General features: G+C 39.2%; 2 protein-coding genes across 8 annotated transcripts; both read left to right on the plus strand.

Moving 5' to 3' along the window:
• The first annotated feature begins 4,530 nt into the window (after positions 1–4,530).
• Positions 4,531–13,567, plus strand: LOC120736984 (arfaptin-2-like). Of its 7 annotated transcripts, none has more exons than XM_040037411.1 (10): positions 4,531–4,654; positions 5,001–5,109; positions 5,782–5,890; positions 6,335–6,397; positions 7,342–7,428; positions 7,569–7,669; positions 7,801–8,022; positions 8,096–8,253; positions 8,342–8,516; positions 12,131–13,567. In XM_040037411.1, exons 2-10 carry the CDS (start codon positions 5,011–5,013, stop codon positions 12,284–12,286), a joined length of 1,170 nt encoding a protein of 389 aa, XP_039893345.1. In that variant the 5' UTR covers positions 4,531–4,654; positions 5,001–5,010; the 3' UTR covers positions 12,287–13,567. The 7 variants fall into 7 exon arrangements, with proteins under 7 accessions (XP_039893345.1, XP_039893342.1, XP_039893344.1 ...); XM_040037408.1 differs by lacking the exon at positions 4,531–4,654 and adding an exon at positions 4,661–4,913; XM_040037410.1 differs by lacking the exon at positions 4,531–4,654 and adding an exon at positions 4,661–4,850.
• A 1,526-nt stretch (positions 13,568–15,093) lies between these two features.
• fhdc4 (FH2 domain containing 4) lies at positions 15,094–21,798 on the plus strand. Its single transcript, XM_040037403.1, has 12 exons — positions 15,094–15,258; positions 15,658–16,198; positions 17,086–17,147; positions 17,832–17,934; positions 18,055–18,140; positions 18,222–18,322; positions 18,421–18,491; positions 18,583–18,690; positions 18,786–18,856; positions 18,968–19,085; positions 19,170–19,334; positions 19,417–21,798. The coding sequence occupies exons 2-12, from the start codon at positions 15,851–15,853 to the stop codon at positions 20,653–20,655; spliced, it is 2,472 nt and encodes an 823-aa protein (XP_039893337.1). The 5' UTR covers positions 15,094–15,258; positions 15,658–15,850; the 3' UTR covers positions 20,656–21,798.
• Positions 21,799–23,342: the final 1,544 nt, after the last annotated feature.

Genomic DNA, 23,342 nt, shown 5'->3' on the forward strand with positions numbered 1-23,342 from the left:
TCCCTACCAACATCTGGAAGCATGCTTAATGATCATTAAAAACAAGATGAACTATTCTCTAAAATGACAGGGGGAGGGGTGCGCTGTGGTTTAGGTCTCACGCTCTCCTCACATACATAAGCTGCCTTTGTGACATGCTCTACCGTCTCAGTGGGAACCCCGCCTGAGACCTTTAAAATTTAATTTGGCCTTGTTCTAAATTTATAGGCGACACTAAATTTACATTCACGTCTGTGAGAATTCGGTGTTCTGAAATTTCTATCCAAGGAAGGGTTTGAGTATAGATGGAAGTCTGACAACTGGTATAAACCCCCCACTGCTGCCTTGTTAAAATGTAAAACTCTCACGAAGCTACATCTGTGGAGTTTATAACATTAAAATGCTGAAACGTGAGAGAATTTGTGATTAAACTCTGCTTTAATTTGCCTTAATTACATCTCAAAATGACTAACTGCTGCACCTAATCTCTTTTACTTCCACTCAAAAAACAAAACAACTCATTTTAAAAGTCAAGCTTCAGCAACCGCACACTGTTTGTGGCCCATGAATAATGTGCAGGTCAAAGGTACCTATGCTAAAGGATGTTGAGTCAGTCACTCTTTACAAATGGGAAGCCAAAACATACCCATTCAATTATTCACTCAAACTAAAAGGAAAAAGGAAAAAAAGAAAAAAAATAGTAGCTGGCTAACCATGAAAATGTTTAGCAGTGTACCTTTCGTTAAAAATAATACATTCATCTCTTATAGGTACTGACCTACAAGACACGTGTATATTTGTAGTTTTATGACTCAAAACATGCAGTTGTATTGGGTCACCATGTCAACAGTATGTACTGTAGATCTGTTAAGCTGCTGTCAATTAATCTTTGCTTTCCATCTTTCAGTGGCTTCACCAGATAAAGTAACGTTCTCAACAGAAGATATGAAGACATGTTGTCCTGAGGCGTATGCCAGGAATAAACACATTTGACACAGCTATGCTTTCTTTCCATTGGCTTCCTCGACCAAACCTAAAGCTCCAGTTGGAGATAACGGGTATCGTGATGGTGGTTATCAACTGTCTCCATTAAGCTGGGCTCTCTGCATCAGCACGCTCATATAAAAAGGGTTGTTTCACCGGTCAGATGGCTCTACTTCTGCGCAAAATGATCTGTCTGAGTGCTGCCTACCCCAATCAAAGACACCCTCGGATGATTATGATGATAAAACAGTGATTAAAAATTTATAAAGAAGATAAAAAAAAAAAAAGATAACATTAAAATGCAACACTGTTGTAAAAATGACAAGAGATTAATGCTACAGAAAATCCTTAATCTGTTAGTGCACAGAGCGGTAAAATAAACATTTTAATTACAGGTAATCATTTTATTGCTGAGTGGGCTCCTGTTTACAAGGTGTGGCTGCACATTAGAGCTCTGAAATTTTAAACTGGAGAAATTCAGACATTAAAGGTTAATGTCCCGTAGCCTAATAAAGGATATTACTTTAGTTAGTCAGCAGATCAAAGGGAAATTAATTTTTTGGTTGACCAGGCAGATTGGTGACCTGTCCAGGGTGTACCCTGCCACTCTCCCTATGGCAGCTGGGATCGGCTCCAGCTGGATTTGGATCAACAGAAGAGGATGTGCCTTATGTACAATTCCAGCAATGTAACACAGACTAAGCAGCAGATTAAAATACGTATAAAAACATTTGTACATTTTCTGCTTCACCAAATTAATACATGAAAACGACCCATGACAATGCCACACACAGTTTGTGCATCATTCAGCGGCTTTAATGATTTGACAATGAATTTCACTTAAAACATGCTTTAAATGAAAGGATCAGCGAAAATCTGGTGCTTCCAGCCAATCTTAAAACAAAATTCTGAACATAACCTTCTCCTGACCAGGTTATATGGTCAGAGTAAGTTACCATGGTGATTCAGCCAGGTAAAAAGAGAGGCACTTTCATGACACAGATCCCTGTGGCTTTCAGTTTGACATAGCTTGCTAATCCACTAATCTCATTTGGTAGCATGCCCCTCTAGTGTGAAAGGAAGACAAAAAACATTTGTAATTTTTCTTTTACAAAGTATCTAAAACTATAAACATAGTATGCTTATTATACTTAGAATAGCTCAGTATACTATAGAGAGGGACTACGAGAGTTGTGAAAAGGATCCAAATATAGAACACCGATAACTGGCTTGCAAATGATTGGACAAAGACAAGTGATATTGCAGTGAGACAATACTGGGAATAAGGCACAGGTAAGACTATCAACAATAGCTGAAAACAATGAGGGTGGGGCCAACAATCACAGGAAAGACAAGGACAGGAAATATAACTAGGGCAAAATACATGATAACCCTTACAGTAAAACATGGGGCATGAGGACTAACACTTAACAAGAGCTGCAAAAGAATAATACATTTGGTTTAGGAGGGTTCCTAACTCAGTAGGACCCAGCCAGAAGTAATTGTCTGTCAGCCATAATAAATGAAGGTCTTTAAATGCTAAGGAAAGGTGCTTTAATGCCTCCTATATTACCCCCTTTGAGAAAAGGACACACTGGCCCATCCTTTATGAATGGAAAGGAAATAAATTTCTTTCTTTTTTGTGTGCTTTTCATTTATATCACCTGCATGAAACAACTGTGTAAGAACATACTGGTGTGAAGTCAGATTTTGTAGTCTTTAATTAATATGACAGACATCAGCTGTCACATCATTAATGAGTATAGTGTAACAACAGTTGGATTCTCTGCATAACACCCTTATTTTTCCTAAGTCTTCATGAATTCTTTTCCACATTCCTCCTAGAGCTCACTGATGTTTTCCATCAGGTCTAGGTTAAGGAAAAGCAGGTAGGAGGTAAGTCGAACGTACCCATGTTGTTAAAGAGGAGAACGCAGGAAGACAAAAGCACTAACAGAGAGATGAGACACAATGAGACAAGAGAAGGAAACACTGAGGGCTCTGCAAACACAAAAAAGCCATAACAATAACAAATGAGAGCTGGAACCAAAACTGAGCATTATCACAAGAACTGAAACTCCTCCTATGACTATGACACATTCATTTTTCCATTTCTGGAAGACACACTGGTCTGAGCTCACCTTCTTTTCCCAACTGTGACTATACAGATGCAATAGGCAGAAACACTGATATGCTTTGTTTGGAGTCGAGGTTTAGTGTGTTTGATCATTATGTTCAGTTTATTATTGCACTACTGCAACCTGGAGCACATCCCTTCGTTCAAAGCCACTATTTAAAGTTTGTGATAACTCTGCTCAATGTGTATTTATGATGCACATCAGAAAAGTGACTTCCGGTTTCAGGACCGCATGCAGGGCAGTTTTGCTGAATGCATGATTAATGGGACCACATCAAAAACTGTCTTAACTTTTCACACATGGCTGACTGCAATGTGGCATGGTCATGCTTGACAGATTGTCAGTTTTTGAAATACAAAAGTTTATGTAGGCAGAATTTCAACTGCAGTTTTGTGTATCTGGGGCAGGGATAAAAGGCTCACCTATACCGTTTGACCATCTTGACCTCGAGATTCCACCATGGTTCTACATACATCTAGTTCGTTTTGGACATGGGATGACATGATTGAGGATGTTTGAGGAAACAAGAAAATATACTTGGTGCAGCACGCAGTAGTCCAAGATGGTGCTAAAATAATATTAATTTGGAAGGAGAATCAAAGGCGGAGCACATACCCATGCCAGTCAAATCACTGCTGACAAGTGGATTGTTGATTAGGGGGGGGGGAACATGCATAACCTACATGATTTGCCATTTTGCCTGCTTTGATCCTAGAAATGCGCTTGTCAAATTCATGCTGTGTAGAATACTGAAAACCAAGGAGGAGATTTTTAGAAGCCTGGAAAATATGTCACTTGTAGGTAATCAGTGCATGGAGGAAAATTAACCATTAGGAATACATTGTGGGCGTGTGTGAAGGGTTGGTGCTCTGCTTCGAGCCGGAATAATTACAGAAAAACTTCTACATTTGGAGGCCATGTGCACTTTGCTTGCGTCCCTGATTGAAATAAATGAGGCAAATAATTGGAAGTGCGGCCAGTTTGCTAGGGTGAGGTCTATCTCAAAGCCTTTCACAACTCAAAACAAACGACTGTATTTATACAGTTTGATTTCAGGAGATATTGCAATCAATGGAACGATTAAGATGTAACAACCTAGGCTTTAATGATTAATACTCACAACATCTGAGGGACCAGAGCCATACTACTGATTGAGTTACTCTAGATGTGCCATGTTCTAGTTTCTCTCTACTGGGCCGTGAAGTGCTACTGACATCTTCAGGAGAAATCAGGTACTGCAGGTCAGAGGAAAACGCTACGTCAGCACCGTACGACGTGGAAGATGGGGGAGGCTTGACGACGATGATACGTTATTATTCTTCAAAATAAGAGCATCAAATTACAGTATCCCTCTCAGCCTGCTTTTTGACACATAAAGTACATTTAAAAAACATACATTGTGCATTTCACTTGAAGCACAGTGCTTTTAAATGGAACCTAATGTGACGCACAACAAAAATAAAAATCACGAAAACCTTTATTCCGAAGTCGTACTATTAAAGCTGCGACCTGGCTGGATGCAGGGATTTTCTGTCTGAATTCTATGGAAGCAGGTAGATGATCATGTGAACGATTCAGGATGAGTAATCATGGATGTAGTATGGGATACTAAGTAAAAACAGCGGTGCCTCCGTTTAATTTATGTTATATTTCAAGGCTACTGCCCGCGCGACTTGTTTAGTCTTTCTGGCGACTGAAACTTGGCTCCAGTCTCAGCTACAGTGGTGAGGATTTGAAGCTAGCTGTCAGGTAGTAGCCCACTAGCAAGCCACATCAGCACCGTTTCTATTGGTCAATCACGTTAGCATCAGTGTAAGCCAGCTGTTATTCTGTGTCGATGTAGGCTAGCATTGTTCTGTTTTTCTCCCCCAGCTTTATGTGCTATTGTCTTTCTTGCAGAGATTTCATTATGGCAGACAGTATCATGAGCAAGGCTGCAACCATGGAGATCCCCATTAACAGCAATGGAGACACAGGCACTCTCCCAGAGGATGACAGTCTGGAGCAGGTCAGTGATGCTTCATCTCACCTCACTCACTGTGGAAATGAATAATGCTATTTTGCTTATAACAGTATCTGGTTTTCCTAAATTTTGCGTGATTGTACAGTCCATGGCTGGTTAGGCCAAATGTTACCTAACCATGTAAAGGCCTGTAGCTAGGGACAGTAGATGTGTACCTCCAACCCGATAACGTTGAATCGTTCAGAGCACCTACAGGAGGAAACTGTGACATAAATGAGCGTTTGCATGACAAACTGTCAGTAAAATTAAAAGGTTGGTGCACCATTTGTAAAGCCCATTGGGATTAAGAAAGTTACACCAGCAATGACATTAGTAGCATTAGAATAAGCAATACTGAGGCCTCTATAATGAAATGTATGACTACTACAAGTAATATTATTATTATTATTATTATTAGCTCATAATCAAATGTTTTGTATGTTATCTGTCTGCACGTCAGCTTTACAAAAAATAGATTCTGTTCATTTTAACTAAAAGTTATTGATGACATACATTTATGTTTATGTTTAAGATTACAGCTTTGTGGGTCTGACCAAGATAAATAAAATTACGTTGTTTCATAAAATTATCAAGTGTGCTCAGCATTTTTGTGCACCTTAACATTCATGCAGATACTTTGAAAAAGCTAATAAATTGTGTTTATCTGTTTTAACTCAGGATCTGCAGCAGGTGATGGTGTCTGGACCCAACTTGAATGAAACCAGTATTGTCTCTGGAGGTTATGGAGGACCTGCAGGGGGCATCATCCCAACCAGCAGTATCAAAGGTACTTTTAGCAAACCATGCTTCCATTCTCTGCAGGTGTTGCTTTGTTGTTTATTCTTCTAAGTAATATCTGCAGGGATATTACAAATTTAAAGCTGCATTAAGTACAAGTTGCTGTTCAGTAAGTAATTTTCATGCTAAAACGCACACATCAGTTGAACAGGATTTTTAATAAGTACAGTTGACCCGGCAACTCCTTTTCCAGGGGCTGACAGACACAAATACCCTTAAAGAGTTAAAGAGATTTTGTTTCACGATGTTCTGGCTGTTGTTAGATAAAGGCTGTGTTAGAGATCAGTGCTTGTACTGTCTTTCAGTTACTGAAAGAGGTTGATACTTAGTGCACCTTTTAAGAAACAATAGCAGGAGCTTTTCTTTGTGTGTCACAAGAGAGCTGCTGACCTGCAGTCTCCTGGTTTATGTCACAAACATCCATATTCCTTAGGACCCGCAGTTTACTTCAACCCTGAGTATCTGGACAGAAGACAAGCCCCTGCACCAGGACCAGGTGGCTGTGTATTCTAATAACCCCTTTCTTTCTTATTTAACCTTGATATGTTGGTCTTATTTGCCCCCTTGTAAGAGGTTTTGAGGCTTGATGAGCGGACTTGTATGTAACCTTGCTTGTACCTACCGAACTCTGCCACCGAACAGCTTCAGCAAGAAGTAATGTTTTGGCACCTTTCAAAAATAGGAATGAACTAACCAGATATTACAGGGCTGTCACATTCAATGTTGTGTTGATGTCTAAAAAAAAAAAATCTGTTCTGTTCTGTACTTTGAAATGCACTTTGACCATTTTGCCAGTACTTGCATCTCATCCCATGAATTCCATTTTCCATCTTCTTTTTTTTAATGCTTTTATTGTGCATGTGAAGCCTGCCTGGTGGATTATTATTTACTTCAAAACCCCTCTAACCCTGCTCTTTATGTGTCCTCCACTGCAGAGCATAACAGTTTTTAAGCTCCTTTTGGACTTTCACTCCTTTCCCTTAACATGGGTGGCTTCATGTCTGAATGCACAGCGTATAGCAGCGCACTTTCTCCATGATCATTTACAAATCAAAGAAAGTGCACACATTTACACACGTTGTGTGAATGCAGTATGTCACATTTCATGACTTAAGTACCACTGACACAGGATTGATCTGGATATAAGAGCATTGTGTAACATAATATCCAGTCCAGTTACCATGGTTATTTCTACAAATATTGTGGGAATGCTTTGAAGATTCACACAGAAGCTACCTATGTCTGAATGACTGAATTACTTCAACAGATTAATGAAGCCAGCAATTGTACAAATCCCATGTCAGAAAGGGGCTTCGGTCTTCATGCTCTGCTGTTCTGCGGCATATCTCACTCCCAAGCTGCTCTGGCATGTTTCACTACAGTCATTTTTACATGTCTTCCTCTCATTCTTACTCTATATCACCGGCATGTTCATTTCAGACATTCGCATGAAATCCAGGGGTGTTAACTTGCCTAAAAGTCAATCTGCAGCAAGTCGACTTGCCCACCACACAGAGCAGCATCCAGGTATCACCATGCTCATCACCCTGTCCACACTGTCCTCACTTATTTTCCGTAAACCACTGCCTTAAAAACTTCTCCTCATAGAAGAAGCTCCAGTACTGTGTACACTGTGTGTTTATTTCTAGCTTTTATGTTCTTTTTAGGGTCGTCGAACCATAACACAAATTCAACTGAAGAAGTTTCTCGTGGTGTAGCAGTGGAGAAACTGGACAGTGTGAAGAAATGGGGCATAAACACGTACAAGGTATTCTGCACTAGGTGTGCATGCTGTGTTTTTAAAATGGAATAGATATGCTTGGATATATCTGTGTTCCAAAGACTACATCAGGTTGCGTTGACACCGTGTGCTGTTCTCTGTTCATATTCATTGCGCAGTGTACAAAACAGATGTTCTCAGAAAAGTTTGGCCGAGGCTCACGGACAGTAGACCTGGAACTTGAGGCTCAGATTGACGTGTTAAGAGACACGAAGAGCAAGTATGAAAACATCCTAAGACTGGCCACCGCTCTCACCGATCACTTTCAAAGAATTGTGCAGACGCAGCAGGCTCTAGGAGATGCCTTCACTGACCTCAGCCAGAAGTCCCCAGAGTTGCAGGTATAGTATTGCAGAATCTCCCCATATGACATGTCATGACATTGGCAGGTAAAACCTCTGTATTTCTCTGCAGGATGAGTTTGGGTATAATGCAGAAACACAAAAGCTGTTGTGTAAGAATGGCGAGGCTCTGCTTGGTGCCATCAACTTCTTCGTATCCAGTGTCAACACACTGGTCAACAAAACAATGGAAGATACTTTGATGACGATTAAGCAATACGAAAATGCAAGGTACTGAACTAATAAGATGTACAACCATTAAGTGGTTAAACTTGATGGTTGCCTAGAAAATAACTCGCAGTCTTGTGTTTGTGTTCAGACTTGAGTTTGATGCCTATCGCTCTGATCTGGAGGAACTGAGTTTGGGACCAAGGGATGCAGCTGGCGTGGTTCGCATTGAGATGGCTCAGCATGAGTACCAGATCCACAGAGACAAATATGAAAGGCTGCGTAGTGATGTCACCATCAAGCTTAAATTCCTGGAAGAAAACAAGGTTCAGATTACAGTCTAGTTTTATTCTTGAAATCCCTGCATGTTTAAAGAGTGCAGTCCTCTGAATTATTATTCTTTTTAGCTCTAGTAGTGAAAGATAGTGATATAAGTATAACTTCTTCACTTTTTTGGGCAAAGTTGGCACTTTTTTTTTCCCCCCCTCAGATTTCCTCGTTACACTGCACATGCAGGTTTTATGTCCCAGACCATTTCAATTAATTTGGGTATTTTTTTTTTAAGTCATTATCTAAAGAAGTGCTTGAAGCATTTCAAGATCGCTGCTGAATAGCAAGCCTTGCTTCTAGGAGATAATCCCAGTGTCCACGCTCAGAGACTTACCAACTTTGTGGCACATTTGTGCTAAAGCCTTTGAGGGCTTAAGGCTGCCCCACTGTCAAATCAAGCGCATGAGGGCTCTCTGGCAGATTTCTTGAGGTCTTATGCATACTTTCTGAATTTCTGCAGACTATACCTAAGGGTACCTTTAGGTTAAACTTAAAAAGAAAAGTATGAGGAAACAACAAACAGACACACAGGACCAGGCAACCCAAAGGTTGCAATAATATTTAGATTTAAATCAGGGCAGTACAACCTCTCCTTTATTGCGCACAAATTTAATTCATTAATCTTTTTTATAGTGTTTAAAATGCTGTCCCATCCCTTTTTTTCATACCATTTTTATTCCTTGTGAAATTACACACTCAGGCTCTGCAGTTTTGCTTGCAGGTGATGACATTTACATTTTTGAGGGTTGAATACTTAGGAAGGGTACAGGGACTGCTTTTGGCTCCAGTGATTTTTACCTCCAATCATGCAGCATTGGTAACCACATGACATCAGTGTTGTTGACATCATTGTGGTTTCACATGAAGCAAAGCCTAGATTAAACCACACCCAAAGTCAGGGTTCATTCATGGATGATGTGGTTTTGAAACAGGCTAGGCACTTGCAAACATTAAGGGCACAAACAACTGCCTTTAGCAGTATGATATGCCTCCTTAAAAACAGCTGGTCGTAATAGTTTTGAGATGGTCATTCTGAACGTGGAAAAAAAACACAAAAAAACCCCAATCATATTTAAAATATTTGGTACGGTACTGTGTCTTGCCAATGCCTCTTCTAACTTGCTTGAAGGATACCCATGTTACTGTGTTTAGTGAGCACAGTGTTGAATATAACTGCTATCATTATACAGCAAAAAGAAGGAATCTTTTGCATTTCTGTTACTTTCAAGGTAAAACCTCAATTAGAACTTATATTAGCAGAAAAAAGAGCTGCCCTTGCCGAGAGACTTAATCTCTCTAGTGTGTGCCTGCATCTGCCCAGGGGCCTCCTCTTGACAGGAATGACTAAAGCATCTCAACTATGAGATGTCCTAGTTGGATGCCCAAACGTCCTTAACTGGCTCCTTACTTGGAGGAGTGAAAATAAAGCAAAGTAAAATTGAATATATAGCACCTTTTTAAAGATAAATATCACAAAGTGCTTCATCACAAAAACATAAAGTAAGTTTAAAAATGAGTTTTTAGCTGCTTTTTAAAAGAGACCACAGAGTCCACAGATCTTAAGCTCAGTGGGAGAGAGTTCCCAGTGTCCGGGGAACACTGCTGAAAAACCTCAGTCGCCTTTAGTTCTCAGTCTTTTGTGAAGCAAAACCAATAGACCCTGATCACATGACCTCAGAGACCTGCTGGTGATGTATGAATGTAAAATTTGACTCATGTACACTGATGCTTGATCATGCAGAGCTCTAAAAGTCAGCGCTAGAATCTTAAAGTGCACTCTGAAGGTTAATGGCGAGCCAGTACAACTGAATTAGTATCAGTGTGACATTTGAGTACTTGGAAGACTCAGTCAGCAGTGTCGTAGCTGCATGCTGAGCAAGCTGCAGACATCTCCGGGAAGATTTGTTGAAACAAGTAAACACCGAATTGCAAAAAATCTAAAAGTGATGAAATAAAGGCATGAGTATGAATTTCCAGTTTAGAGCCTGAACGACTGAAACTCACCTGGGAAATTTTTCTCAACTGGTAAAAGCAAGAGCGAACCACGTCAGCTTCCAGGGACAAAGCTGAGTCAAAAATGACCTCAAGGTTCCTGATGGAAGATTTATCAGATGTGACAAGGGGACCTAGAATCTCCATTACCTTAAGCACAGATCTGACAGGGGCACAAACAAGGACTTCTGTTTCCTCTTCAGTAAGCTGGAGAAAATTGCCATCCATCCAACCTTTAATACAGTCTAATCATTTATGCAAGATGTCTAAGTCACAGTAGAAACATCTTGGGCTTAGAAGAGATATTTAACTGAAAGTCATCTGTGTAGCAGTGACAATAAATGTCATTTAAAAGTGCTCAAAATATGCTGAAGATGGAACAGATAGACAAAATAAGAGCCCCATAACAGAACCTCGTGACACACAGTAGGCAAGAGAAGTGGAGAATCATGTCATGGTCAGCAGTATCAAAGGCAGAGGTCAGGTCCAGCATCAGCAAAACAACATTCTCCTGCATCGCTTTGCATAGAAATGTCACTGGAGACTAAAGAGAGCTGTTTTGGTGGAATGAGCTCTATGAAAGCCAGATTTAAATGTACCAAGAATGTTGCATTTGTCTAAAAGAGATGTATGCTACTTAGTCTCAACCTTTTCTAAACTGCTACCAATAAACAGTAATTTTTAGATCGGTGTATAACTTTGAGGATGAGAAGAGTCAATTTTTTTTTTTTTTTTTTTTTTTTTTTAAGAGATTGAATGGCATCTTTCTTAAAATAAGCAGGGACTTGGCCGAAGAGCAGTGGAGCACTAGTTATATAGAGCACACGGGGGCCGATAGACTGAAAGACAGTTTTGAACAAAGATGCAGGTAAAATGTTGAGGATGCTTCGAATCAGCTACTATAAATAGTGGCTCAAATTAGTGACCCATATTTTAGAACCCAGCAACTCTCCAGAAGAAGCTAATTTCTGCTACTTGTATTCACAGTCTCCTTCTTTCAGTCAATACTCCGAGGTTGGGTCCCTAGGTAAGGGTGGAAATGCACATCGATAGCTTTGCTTTCACACTTAGATCTCTCTTTACCACAACAGACTAGTACAGCGTCAATCTCCTGCACTACTCTTTCCTCACTCATGAACAAGACTCCAAGATACTTAAAACCACAGGGCCTGGATGGGCACAGCCCAAAAGCAGTACATCAGCAATCCCTCCTGTGGGGCCATCACTTGCAGAAAGGGGCTGTAGGAGTTCGGTGTTTTGTGGATCAGACAGTAGTTGTGGTGAAGGTCCTGGCACTCTGATCCCTGGTTAATAAATCTGGCTTTAGGAAAATGAAATGTCACTCATGACAAGAACTGTTAAAAAAAACATGGAAATTCTTGCCAGATAAATGTAAAATAGCAAATAAATTCAAGTTAAACTTAAGATAGTATTTTCTGAGATCTTTAAAACGGCCTGCTTGACTCCTGAGAATAGGCATCAGAGGAATGTGCAAGTTATTTTTAGGAATGTATTCCGAGCAGTTAGTGATCCAAATAAATGTCTGCAGGCTGTGCTTTCATGTAAACACCTGAAACCATGTTTGTAATGTCATTTTCTCTCCTCTCTTTTCTTCTAGGTGAAGGTGATGCACAAGCAGCTGCTTCTCTTCCATAATGCCATCTCCGCTTATTTTGCTGGCAACCAGCAGCAGTTAGAACAAACTCTTATACAGTTCAATGTAAAGTTAAAGCCCCCAGGATCAGATAAGCCATCGTGGCTGGAGGAGCAGTAATATGCATCCAGGGTTCAGCATTTTGACATGTACAGTTTCATGCTGGCATTGTGGTTAGATGGCGAATTTAAATGGATAAAGGAGTATATTGTAGAATAAGTAGCAGCCAGATATATCTCTTTTGTAATGTTTTTCAGTATGATTTGTTACATAGATGGACAACTTTTTAAGTTGTTCTTATGTTGTTTTATGTTAAATCACAAAATTACCCCATGTTATTTTCTTACTCTTTAGTTAGCACAATCATTTCCATCTCTTATATATGTACAGGATAGTCAACTATTGTCGAGATTCTCCTTTGCAGTTTGCACATGCATTATTTTGATGTATTTGTATTGTTGTGTAAGGTTCCCTTTTAATATTTCACTGTACATCAAATAGGAGGAATTCTTAAAAAAAATAGCAAGTCAGCAGGGTACTGCTACAGTGTTCAGAAATTATATTTATTTTCCTTATGCACATGTGATCATGAGATCAATTTTAACACTTTTGAGTCAAACACATCAGAATATAGATTCATTTTTAAAATTGCCCCACTATGTTTCTACTGTCACTGTTAAAATCCCTGCCTGAATGGTCAGTTTACAGTTTCTGTAGAAGGGGAATATATATACAGTAAATATATATGTATATATTTAGCAAACATGATTTTTCTCTAACCTAATATACACTCATAATTATTTTACACCTAAATTTTGGATACAGTGTTAGATCAAGTCCAGCACCATTGCAACTATCTGTCTTTTTTACTCTGGAGTTTACACATGGAAACAAGCCTGAACAAACATGACATTTGTGTTTAACAGCAAATCCCCATCAATTCCTAATCTAATCAGATCTCAACAATCATAAAGAAATCCGTATCAAAACATGGCACGCAGCCAGTGTTGCAGTGACTGTAGGAGCTGGCATTGTGCAACTGCAAAACTTCCTTTTGAAATACTGAATGGGAATAGTGGATCAAGGTGCACTTTAGGTTACAGTACAAGTGTCAGCGTCTTCAAAAACAGAATGTATGAGTGCATTTGTTATAGTTTGCGTTATTTATTTACCTGTTTGTAACATAATTTGTATGTTACTTAGATTGTTTTAGTCAGCTGATTGTCTTTATCTTCTGCAAATCCAATAAAGTCTGCTGGATGTTTTGTTTCACTTAGATGTGCTTTCGACACGGGCTGTCAGTTTCGTATGGTTACAGTTCACAGTATGTATGTAAAGAAAACTCACAATATTCAGTATGTAATTTTAATTATGTACATGATAAAATATATCTGCAACATGCTTTCAGTGGATTACCTTATTTCTTATTCCTTAAAATACACTTTTTTTTTTTTTCCTGAAAGTTCGCTTAAGGTTTTTGATGTTGGCTTAAAAGAATGAGACAGGGCGACCAGAAGTAGCCTAAAGAAACTGAATGTTTTCTTTGAGGTGGTGTATGCAGTGAATAAAGCCATCAATCTGTCAATATTAGAATTACAGACATGATTGCTTTTTCAAGCTTCTCTGCCATTAATACAAATAGATTTTTAATGGTCACAGTGCTCTCAGATAAAATCAGAATAAGAGATTAAGGTTAAGAGATTAGATTATAACACACTCTTATCTAATCTTACCGTTTATAAGTTATATAATATGATAGTTTGTTGTGGTCACACATTTGGTCTTGTAATTAAGTCTTAAATATATTCTTTACTGTCAGTCCCTTCAGACTTCCCTCAGTATAGCTTTCATTTCTGCTTAAAATCTTATTTTAGGTCATTTTCCATTGGAAAAGGCAAACAACATGCAAGTTTTCCTCAGTATCTGAGAAAATCCCATGGCTTGCATACTAACACTGTTTAACGCATTGCAGATAATTTGCGGGATGATTTGAAGTATCGATCTTGAAAAATGTTTATGTCAATTTTCTATCATAATATGATTTGCAGTCCTGTTTTATTAATGGGACTAAAGTTTTTAAGTACCGAGTCCCCAGCTCAGGGGTCCGATTGCGTTGTACGGATTTCCTTATATGGTCATCAGAGCTCAAACTGAGGCATGTATTCGAAGGCGAAATCCTGTGGGATTTTGATAAATATACACCACGTAGAAAAAACAGTCGACTTAATTTGTATTAGTGGTGTTAAATGTACTCTAATACACAAAAACAAATACACATTCTGGGCTTGTGACCGGTGAGCAATCCGTTATCGTTATCTGATAACGAGCATCTACGGAGCAAGGTTCAAGCAGTTTACCAAGAAGAAATGTTGGTGCTGGTCTCGGTCAAAATATGTACAGACAAATGTGAGAATTTAAGTTTTTCTTGTGCATTAAAATGTGAAATTATGCTAAAAAATGAAGGGGGGGGGGGGGGGGGGGGTTGCGACTCCATCAAAGCGGCAAGTTATGCTTGCGGAAGTCAAACGACACGCAGCCAATCAGAGCTGGACTTATTATACAGCTTACCTTTGTGAGAGAACTCCTATAATATAGAGTTAAAGCCTGAATATTAGTTGAAAATTAATATATATAATGAATTCAAATCAATGACGGTCTCACCGCAGGAATATTTACTAAAGTATATAACATTTAATTTATTTTTAATTAAGTTGATAATGTATTTATTACATTTTAAATATGTTCAATGGGTTTTCTCTCTGAGTCAGAATATTTGTCATTCTAGTTGACCGCTTACTCACGCAACTCATTGACAGATGGATAGAAACGCAGCGCCTCCCCAAACTCCAAAGGGAAAAGAAAGAGAGAGAGAGAGAGAAAGAAATAAGCCAATCCCAGAGTGCCTGGGAAGGTGTGGGCTGTCATGGATTTTAAGTGAGTTCACCTGGGCGTGTCATTTACACGCAGGTAGTTTCGACACTCTATCCAGGCTGATGTCACTCTTTACTTTTGAAATTTCAGCAAGAGGGCCATGAGAAAAGAAACAAAAAGGGAAGCGGAATAATGGGACTTGTGCTGAGTCCAACACAAAGGTGAGTTGACTTTTAATTTCTTTCTCTCCGGTCTTTAACGAAAAATAATGCTAAGTGTTTGAACAAACATTGGTTTTAGTAGTTTACCGATCACGGTGGACAAGCATAGCTCTGTACTGGATAAAACACCAGGAGCGTTTAGATCTCCTAAAGTGACTGTTATGGCAGATTTAAAGTAGCCTCTATGCGTTTCCAAAGTGGATCATGAATTATTATAGTGTTTGCACAAGTTTCAGGAAACTTTCTATCAAAATATTCGGCGGCATCACTCCCATAATTAATCTTATGTACAGTAAAGAAAGTAAATTCTGTACTCTGTGCTAAACAAAGCTGCTCACTGTTGTAGAGTGTATGAAGATCTGTAGCTTATGTGTCCCCACCCTGCTTTGTTTCTTTCAGTCGGAATGCATCATCCTAACTGACAACACTTTGAACAAGTCACTCCAGGACTGACTGTTGCACCACATTCCTGTAAAAACGACCAGAATCGCTTCTACATTCACTGCATTCCAATATATGCTGAAATTCAGCTTTTATGCATGAATATGAGTGTGGATGCATTCAAAACCTGCTGAGAGGTTCTTATTAAAAGATGCAGCCAGGAGGTCCTCCTGCACCCCCACCTCCACCCCCACCACCTCCACCTCCGCTTCCTCCGCCACCACCTCCTCCACCTCCATCCCTACATGGCCTGGGTCCAATTTCAAGGTTGGAGCGCCGGCGCTCCAAGATGCGCAACTTCAACTGGGAGACCCTACCCAAACACACAGTTATAGGAAAGCACAACATCTGGACAGCAGATAAGACTGATGGGGAATATGAGCTGGACACTGATCATATGGAGGAGCTGTTCAGCCACAAGCAGGCCCAGCAGCAAATCAAAGCTCTGAACCGTCAGAGTCTGAGAGGCCTGCCAAGTTCTGCCACAGCAGGGGAAATGGTGAGTGCAGCTAGCCAGGCTATAAATGTGTCACTATCACCCGTTCATGTAGTGGAACTTTGACCCCCAAGGTTTGTACAATAGATTGAAAGGTTTTATATTCTTTCCTGTTTATTGCTGAGGTATGGAAGCAAGTTCTTTTGACCTGAATTAACCCCCCCCCCCCCCCCCCCCCCAAGCTTACATGTAAGAAAAAACAAACGTCCCTGCAATGTTTTCCTCTCCTAACATTTAAAACCAGAGTGACCGAAGTGGTGATTTTATGAACTGGGAATATAGTGATACTATAGGAACTTTATTACCCTTTATGTGAAACTTAAAATTGCAATTTACATTTGCTTATTTTACAATTTACATTTTATAGGCCCAACTTTGCAATATATAAATACAATAAATGACAACAATAGTATAATGTTTCTGTCAGAAACATTATGTAATGATGTAAAATCACTCAGTACAAGGGTGGAGTATTATTATTTTCATTTGTTTGCTGAAGGAAGGTCTAATTGTGTTCTCACTGACATCACTCTGTTGTCCATGCTCTGTATTTAAGCTACCGTCCTTAATAAACACCACTAGGCACATTTACTTAATGAAGTGTAGATCAATCATGGTTTGACTAACAACACATTTTAACTTTTTACTTTGACCTTTCACCTAGAATTTTGTAAGAGAAATGGTGAAAAGGTGCAAAAACTGCATCTTTGCCTGGAATGTTCAATACAATCAACTCAAAGAATTCTTAACCTTTGGATTCGACTGTCTCTTTGGAAAGTTGAGATGTCCGTGATACGAAAGACAGAGCTCAAGTCAACAATGAAACCGTTTTAGCAGCTGACAAGCAGATTTTAATCCGGTCTCTGTTCTCCTTTTTTCTTCCCTCCCAGATTTCTGTCCTCAGCTCCAAGAGGAGCATGAACATTGGAATTTTCCTAAAGCAATTCAAGCGGTGAGTCAGTGGTAGCACTGTGAAGGTGTGAGTATTTTGCACAATAATCTTTCCATGTTACACTGTACTGAGGACAAGGTGAGGCAGGCAGATTTGTATGCAATAAGACTGCATCATACTCACAAAATCTCTGAAAGCCGACATGTCCTGGCAGGTCTGATCTATACTAGACCGTTCTACAGCTCTAACAGGTTATCTCCCTGATGTAACTTACAGATACACTTTTGTGAGGTATTGTAAATCTATTGCCTAAAGCTAGTTGTCATAAACAACAGATCTTAAAAGGAATGAAAACAATCCTGTTACTGTTAACATCCCTAAAATGTTTGTGATCAAACTACTGTGTCACCAGCAAAACAAGAGAACAACATATGGATACATTAATCTAACTACTTTTTTCTTTCTCATGCTGTTACCAAATATGTTTTTCTGCAATCTGAGCACATTTCCATTCCATCATTTTCATGTCCTGCACAGCATGTATTTTTCTGAGGGTTGAAATAAAGTGATTAGAGCAGGTAGAGGCTTGTATGTGTCAGCAGCTTTTTTTTTTTCCAAGTTTTTTTTTTTTACCAAGCATAGAAAAGTGTGATATGAAAGCAGACACTCAGAACTAATGAGATGTTTCAAAGCAACAGTAAAAACATAATTAAAGATAACTGATTCGCTTGACCTCTATTACAGGTCTATAAAGGACATGATTGAGGATATCAAATCAGGAAATGGCCTGGGCTTTGGTACTGGAAAACTGCAGGAATTATGCAAGATGCTTCCGGATGAAGGGGAGGTACTGTAGTTGCTTTTTGTTTTTGTTTTTTTAAACATGTCTATTGCGTCATGTGATTCTAAACCTTTGTTTATTTACTTTGTAAATACATAATCAGATTTTCTGATTTCACAAATGCAGGTAAAGCAGCTGGTCAATTTCAAAGGTGACATGTCTGCTCTCCCTGAAGCAGATCAATTTATGTTACTGTTGGTCAAGATCCCCAGGTAAGCCACCTGAGTGCAATTCAATGAAAATCACATGTTAAATGTCAGTGGTGATAATGATGGAAACGTTTTGTCTTTTAGCTATGAAGAGCGTTTGAGCTGCTTGGTGCTGAAGGAGGAATTTTTTCCCCTTATGGATGAAGTAAAAGAATTCATCTGTACTTTGACCACTGCTGGAAGGGGTAATGTCTGCATTCCTTGAGTTTGAAACATGAGACCCATTAAAGCAGAGTTGTACGCCCATTTGGAGTTGGAGTTAACAATATATGTTTTCTTTTAGAGCTGCTAGATTGCGATAATCTTCATGCTGTCATTCGCCTGGTCCTTAAGACTGGAAATTACATGAATGCTGTGAGTATATAATGATTGTGTTTGTGGAGTCTTGGATGACTTTTCTTTGTATTTATATTTGTTTGATCTAAATATGTTTATCTGATCATAGGGCGGCTACGCGGGCAATGCAGTTGGCTTCAAAATGTCTTCTCTGTTGAAACTAGTGGATACCAAAGCAAACAAACCTGGAATGAATCTTATGCACTATGTTGTGATGGCAAGTGGCTTTTACTTGTTTGAGAAGTCTGTGTTTCTCACCTTAAGATGAAGTTGTATAATTAGATTTTCAACAAACTTTCTAATTCATCACAGCAAGCTCAGAAGGTGGACACAGCACTGCTTAAATTTCCAGAACAGCTCAAACACATTGAAGCTGCAGCAAGGTAAGCAATACCTTTTTAAAAGCCATATAGGAGTGTCTTGTATGGCTTTTTTCTTCTTGTATTGCTGTATCATCAGAATAAGAGAAGAAATGCTTTCAAAAATTCTTTTAGAATACATCAAGGTGACATTGAAGGGGAGTATCGAAAGCAAGTAAAGAAAGTGCAAGATGCCAATGCAAACACTTTAAAGCAGGAAGACCTAAAGGCACAGATGGAGGATTTTCTAACGGTGGGTGATTCGTTACTTGGTCCAGTTTGTGTGAATTTTAATAGAGAGTATATGCTCTAATGTTTTGGTTTTGGCTCCAATTAGGAAGCGGAGGTTTGCTTGAAAGAAGTAGAAACTGATCTTCAGGAGTTGCAGTCTATAAGTGACAGAGTGGCACAGTACTTCTGTGAGGATGCCAAGAATTTTAAACTGGAGGAGTGTTGCTCCATTTTCAACTCCTTTTGTGAAAGATTTTTGCGAGCTATGCAGGTAATATATGTGCTGGCATATTCCTTTACTGAGATAAAAGAAAACATTAAAGGGTTTGAACTGGGATTATTTTTTCCTGCAGGAAAACAAAGCTAGAGAGACTGCAGAGGTGAAACGGAGACACAGAGACAGACTGGAAATTGCAGCCAAGCGGAGATCCACAGCTACCTGCTCCAGTAGAGATAAGGAAATGGATAGTGTTGCATTAGAATCTGTGCTGCAAAACTTTGTCACCAAACGTGGTTCTAGGAGAAGAGCAGAAAAGCTCTCATCGACTCGTGGAAGCCCAACTAATGGTAGTCCCAATAACGGGAGCCTTTCAGAAATTACTTCTCAGGCAAACCTTCCCCCAGTAAATCAAAAGATTCAAGCCTCAATTAGAGCTAAGGACATGGGCAGAAAAGAGTGGAGTTCAGCAGTTGAACTCACTGCGAACTTACGGAACTCGCACAAAGCCCAGTCAGACATCGAGGACACAATGGCAGAGAGTGAAAATTCTAATGAAGAAGAGATGAAAACTTCCAAAGAAGAGGACTCTAGAGGACTTAGGAACCCTTTCAAAAGGACTGTTAGACTTATGACCACAGTTATATCTTTTGATGATAATGAGGAAGATCTGCAAGATAATAATGAGGAGGAGGCCCAAAAGCTGCGTGAAGCATCTAAAAAGGTTTTGCATTTTCAGAACAGCCGTGGCAGCGTCTCATCTGGGGACTACTCTCTGGAAAATCAGAAGTCTCCTCCTCCAAATGCGCCCATACGCCGTCAGCTCACATTTGATGAGGAAGCGGATAGGTATCCTGATGACCCCAGCAATGAGGATTTGCTTCAAGTTTTGCTCAAACCTCAACCTTCCCCTAAACGTAACCTTGGACGCCGCCATACGCTGCCTACTAAAGTCCCAAAAACCGAGGCAGGGGAAAGTAATCGGTGGACTGAACTGCCCGTCAGAACTCCAAATCATGTGGCTAAAGAAAAAGGGACGATGCCAGAGCGAGAGGGCGCTGGACACCCTCCCTCCAAACCAGTGTTTGATTATACTGACATTTCTCACAACTTAAAACAATCAGGTGCTCAAGACACAAATGACACACCAGCAGAAAACACAATCAAGCCACCTGTTTCCTCAGCTCCTGTCATGCAGCCCACAGACAACGATGTACAGATAACTAGTGACACTGTTCCAGCCAGCAGCAAGCCTGTGGTGTTCAAAACTGAGACCACTGGACTATTTTTTAGTTTTTTAAAACGCCTCGGCGATATGAGCAAACTACAGAGCAGCAAGGACACTGTAAATAAGCCCACAGGCTCTGGTGTTTAGCCTTTGGGATATATTTTTACATGTATAAAAGATAATTTATGTAATTTAATGTTAATTGCAATTAATTCATGATGACAACAAAGTGTTAAGATTGTTCTATTTTGGTAGTTTTTCCTAAATTGTGAATATATTCAAGAAAGCTTTAAGCAAGTGAGGAAGGTTTCTTTGTTTAGGAGAAGACATTTTGTATGTTGTACCACTAGATGGCAAAATATAGTTGGCTTAAAGTGGAGGTTTTCTGGTTGATGTAGAAAGATGGGCACATTCATTGTATTTGCATTTATATCCATATCCAATAAGACTATTTTGACTAAACTGTTCTCACAAATGGGATAAATGGTTTAATGCCTACAGTGTGTGAACTTTGGAAGGATTGACGTGCAAAATGTGCAGAAGGTACTGAGAAGGTGTAGAGAGACAGAAAGAGAGAGAGAGAGAGAGAGAGAGGGAGACACTCCAATGACTGTTTTTTAGTCATTGAGAGAGACAGAGACAGAGAGAGAGAGAATAAAATGGCTCAGAGGCTGTATTTAAATCCTGGTTAGATGTTTTTGTTTTTAAACTACGCGTGCTTGTAATGCATGCTTAAATACAGTATTTCCTTTTTTTGTTTTGTTTTTAACTGAGTATATTTGTATTGCTCTGTTTTCAACTCTTTTTGTGAAACATTCTTGTAATTCTTTTTTCTCCACATTATCACAGAAGCATGTCAAAAATGCAGAAGAGTGTGGTTGCTTTGAGGGTCTTACTCAATTCAGCCATTGTTTGATCTTAAATGGGTCAGTGTTACAAAGGCAGCCTGTATTTGAGCAGAGCTGAACTATGAAAAGTCCAAATAAAGGGCGTTGATCCCAAATTAACTTAAGACATTACCACAGTTGAAGGCCCAGTACCTGGTGGCTGACAATGGTGGTACATTTCACTTATGGAAGACCCTCAGTACTTTCATTTTGTGGGAGCAGAGGCATTGGGTCAAAGAGGCCACAGCTTGTACCATAACATTAGAGCTTGTTTATTCAACTACCGGCAACCAGTGCTCTGCAGTTGATGCCAGAGTTGCGTTAATTAGGTTTTTGGTACTCTGTCAGGCTGTCTGACTTGAAATAATGAAGTAATAAAAACAGCCTCTTCTATAAACACAGACTGGTGTATTTCAAATGTTTTTGTTTTTTATAATTCTCTATGATAAAATATTTATAAGGCTAGCATGCATGGATATGGTAAAGGGTCAGTGATAAATATGTTTCAGTACAAGACTCAAACCAGGCAACTATATTTATACTCCATTTATGTTTACAAACAAATAATCAATAGCAATTCGAAATGCTTATCTGCTCAAGCCCTTATAAGCTTGTGTTTGGGTGTATAATAACAATCTGAAATGGACAGCTAACCTTTGATCACATTAAGTCCATATGTGTTTAGACAATGACAACATTTTTGTAATTTTGCCTCTCACAGCACTAGTTGTAGATTTTAAATCAAAGAGCTTGATTTAAAGCGTGAGCTTGAACCGCTTTTGAATTTAAGCATTTTTTTTTTAACAAACATAGTCCCTCATTTTCACCAAAAGGACTGAAAGCAAATGGTAGTCAGCTAGATTTTTCCCTTTTCTAATAAAGCCTTTCCCAACATCTAAGCTAGTCAAAAAACTCTCATTGAGGTAGGCGTACTATTGTCAAAGTCTGTCATTAGATGCCTTCAAAGATACAAAAACAGGGAATTTACAACAAGAACAAAAGACCAAACTGGATTTCTTTAGAAAACAAAAGTGCCTGCAGATTTCTGAAGAACAAAAATCTCTGGACAGAATCACCATAAACCAGAACAGTAAGGAAAGCGTGTAGAGAAATAAAGAAACAGCTCATGATCCAAAAAAATCCACATTATTTGTCAAGTAAACAGTAAATGCAATGTTATGGGATTGGCGTGTATGGTTGCCTAATTGGGTCACTAGTGTTTAATGATGATGTGCCTGCTGATACAAGCAGCAGGATGAGTTTTGAAGTGTACATGGCTATATTCTCATTTTCAGCCACATGCTCCACAACTGATCAGACTGTGCTTCCCAGGGCAAATGGATAACGACCCAAATCATTTTTCAAGACCCCAGAGTTTCTCAAGGCAAAGGCATGAGAGATTCTTCATCAGGCAAGTCAGTCATCTGATCTCAACACAACAGAGCTTTTCAGTTGTTAAATAACAAACTGAAAACAGACAGACCCACAAACAAGCATCAACTGAAGGCAGCTGCATTAAAGGCTTCTCAAGGGAGAAAATGCAGCATTTGGTGATGTTCATGGATTCTAGACTTCAGTCGGCCATTGACTGTAAATGATTTTCATCATCATTTTCATGAAAAACAATCCTTATTTAAACTTCTTATGCTGAACAGTGAAAAGGTCATAAAAACAGCGTCTGATGTGAAGAGCGGATGCACGGATAGATCTCTATTTATTATGCATTGAACCTGCTTTAAAGTTCTAGTGCAATAATGGCTGTGTGATGGCTGGCTGCCTTGTTATTGTTGTTTTCATTGTTACATCATCCCTTCAAAGGGGAAGTCATGCTGTTTATCATTTGACGGCATAATATTGACCTAGATTTCTCTTACTAAGTCAGTCATAAACAAATAAAAATGCAGATCAGTTCAATGAAAATAAATGATTATTTATTTAAATGTTTGT

Source organism: Simochromis diagramma, unplaced genomic scaffold, assembly GCF_900408965.1.
Source record: "Simochromis diagramma unplaced genomic scaffold, fSimDia1.1 OVJJ01000463.1, whole genome shotgun sequence".
NCBI classification, from domain to species: Eukaryota; Metazoa; Chordata; class Actinopteri; order Cichliformes; family Cichlidae; genus Simochromis; species Simochromis diagramma.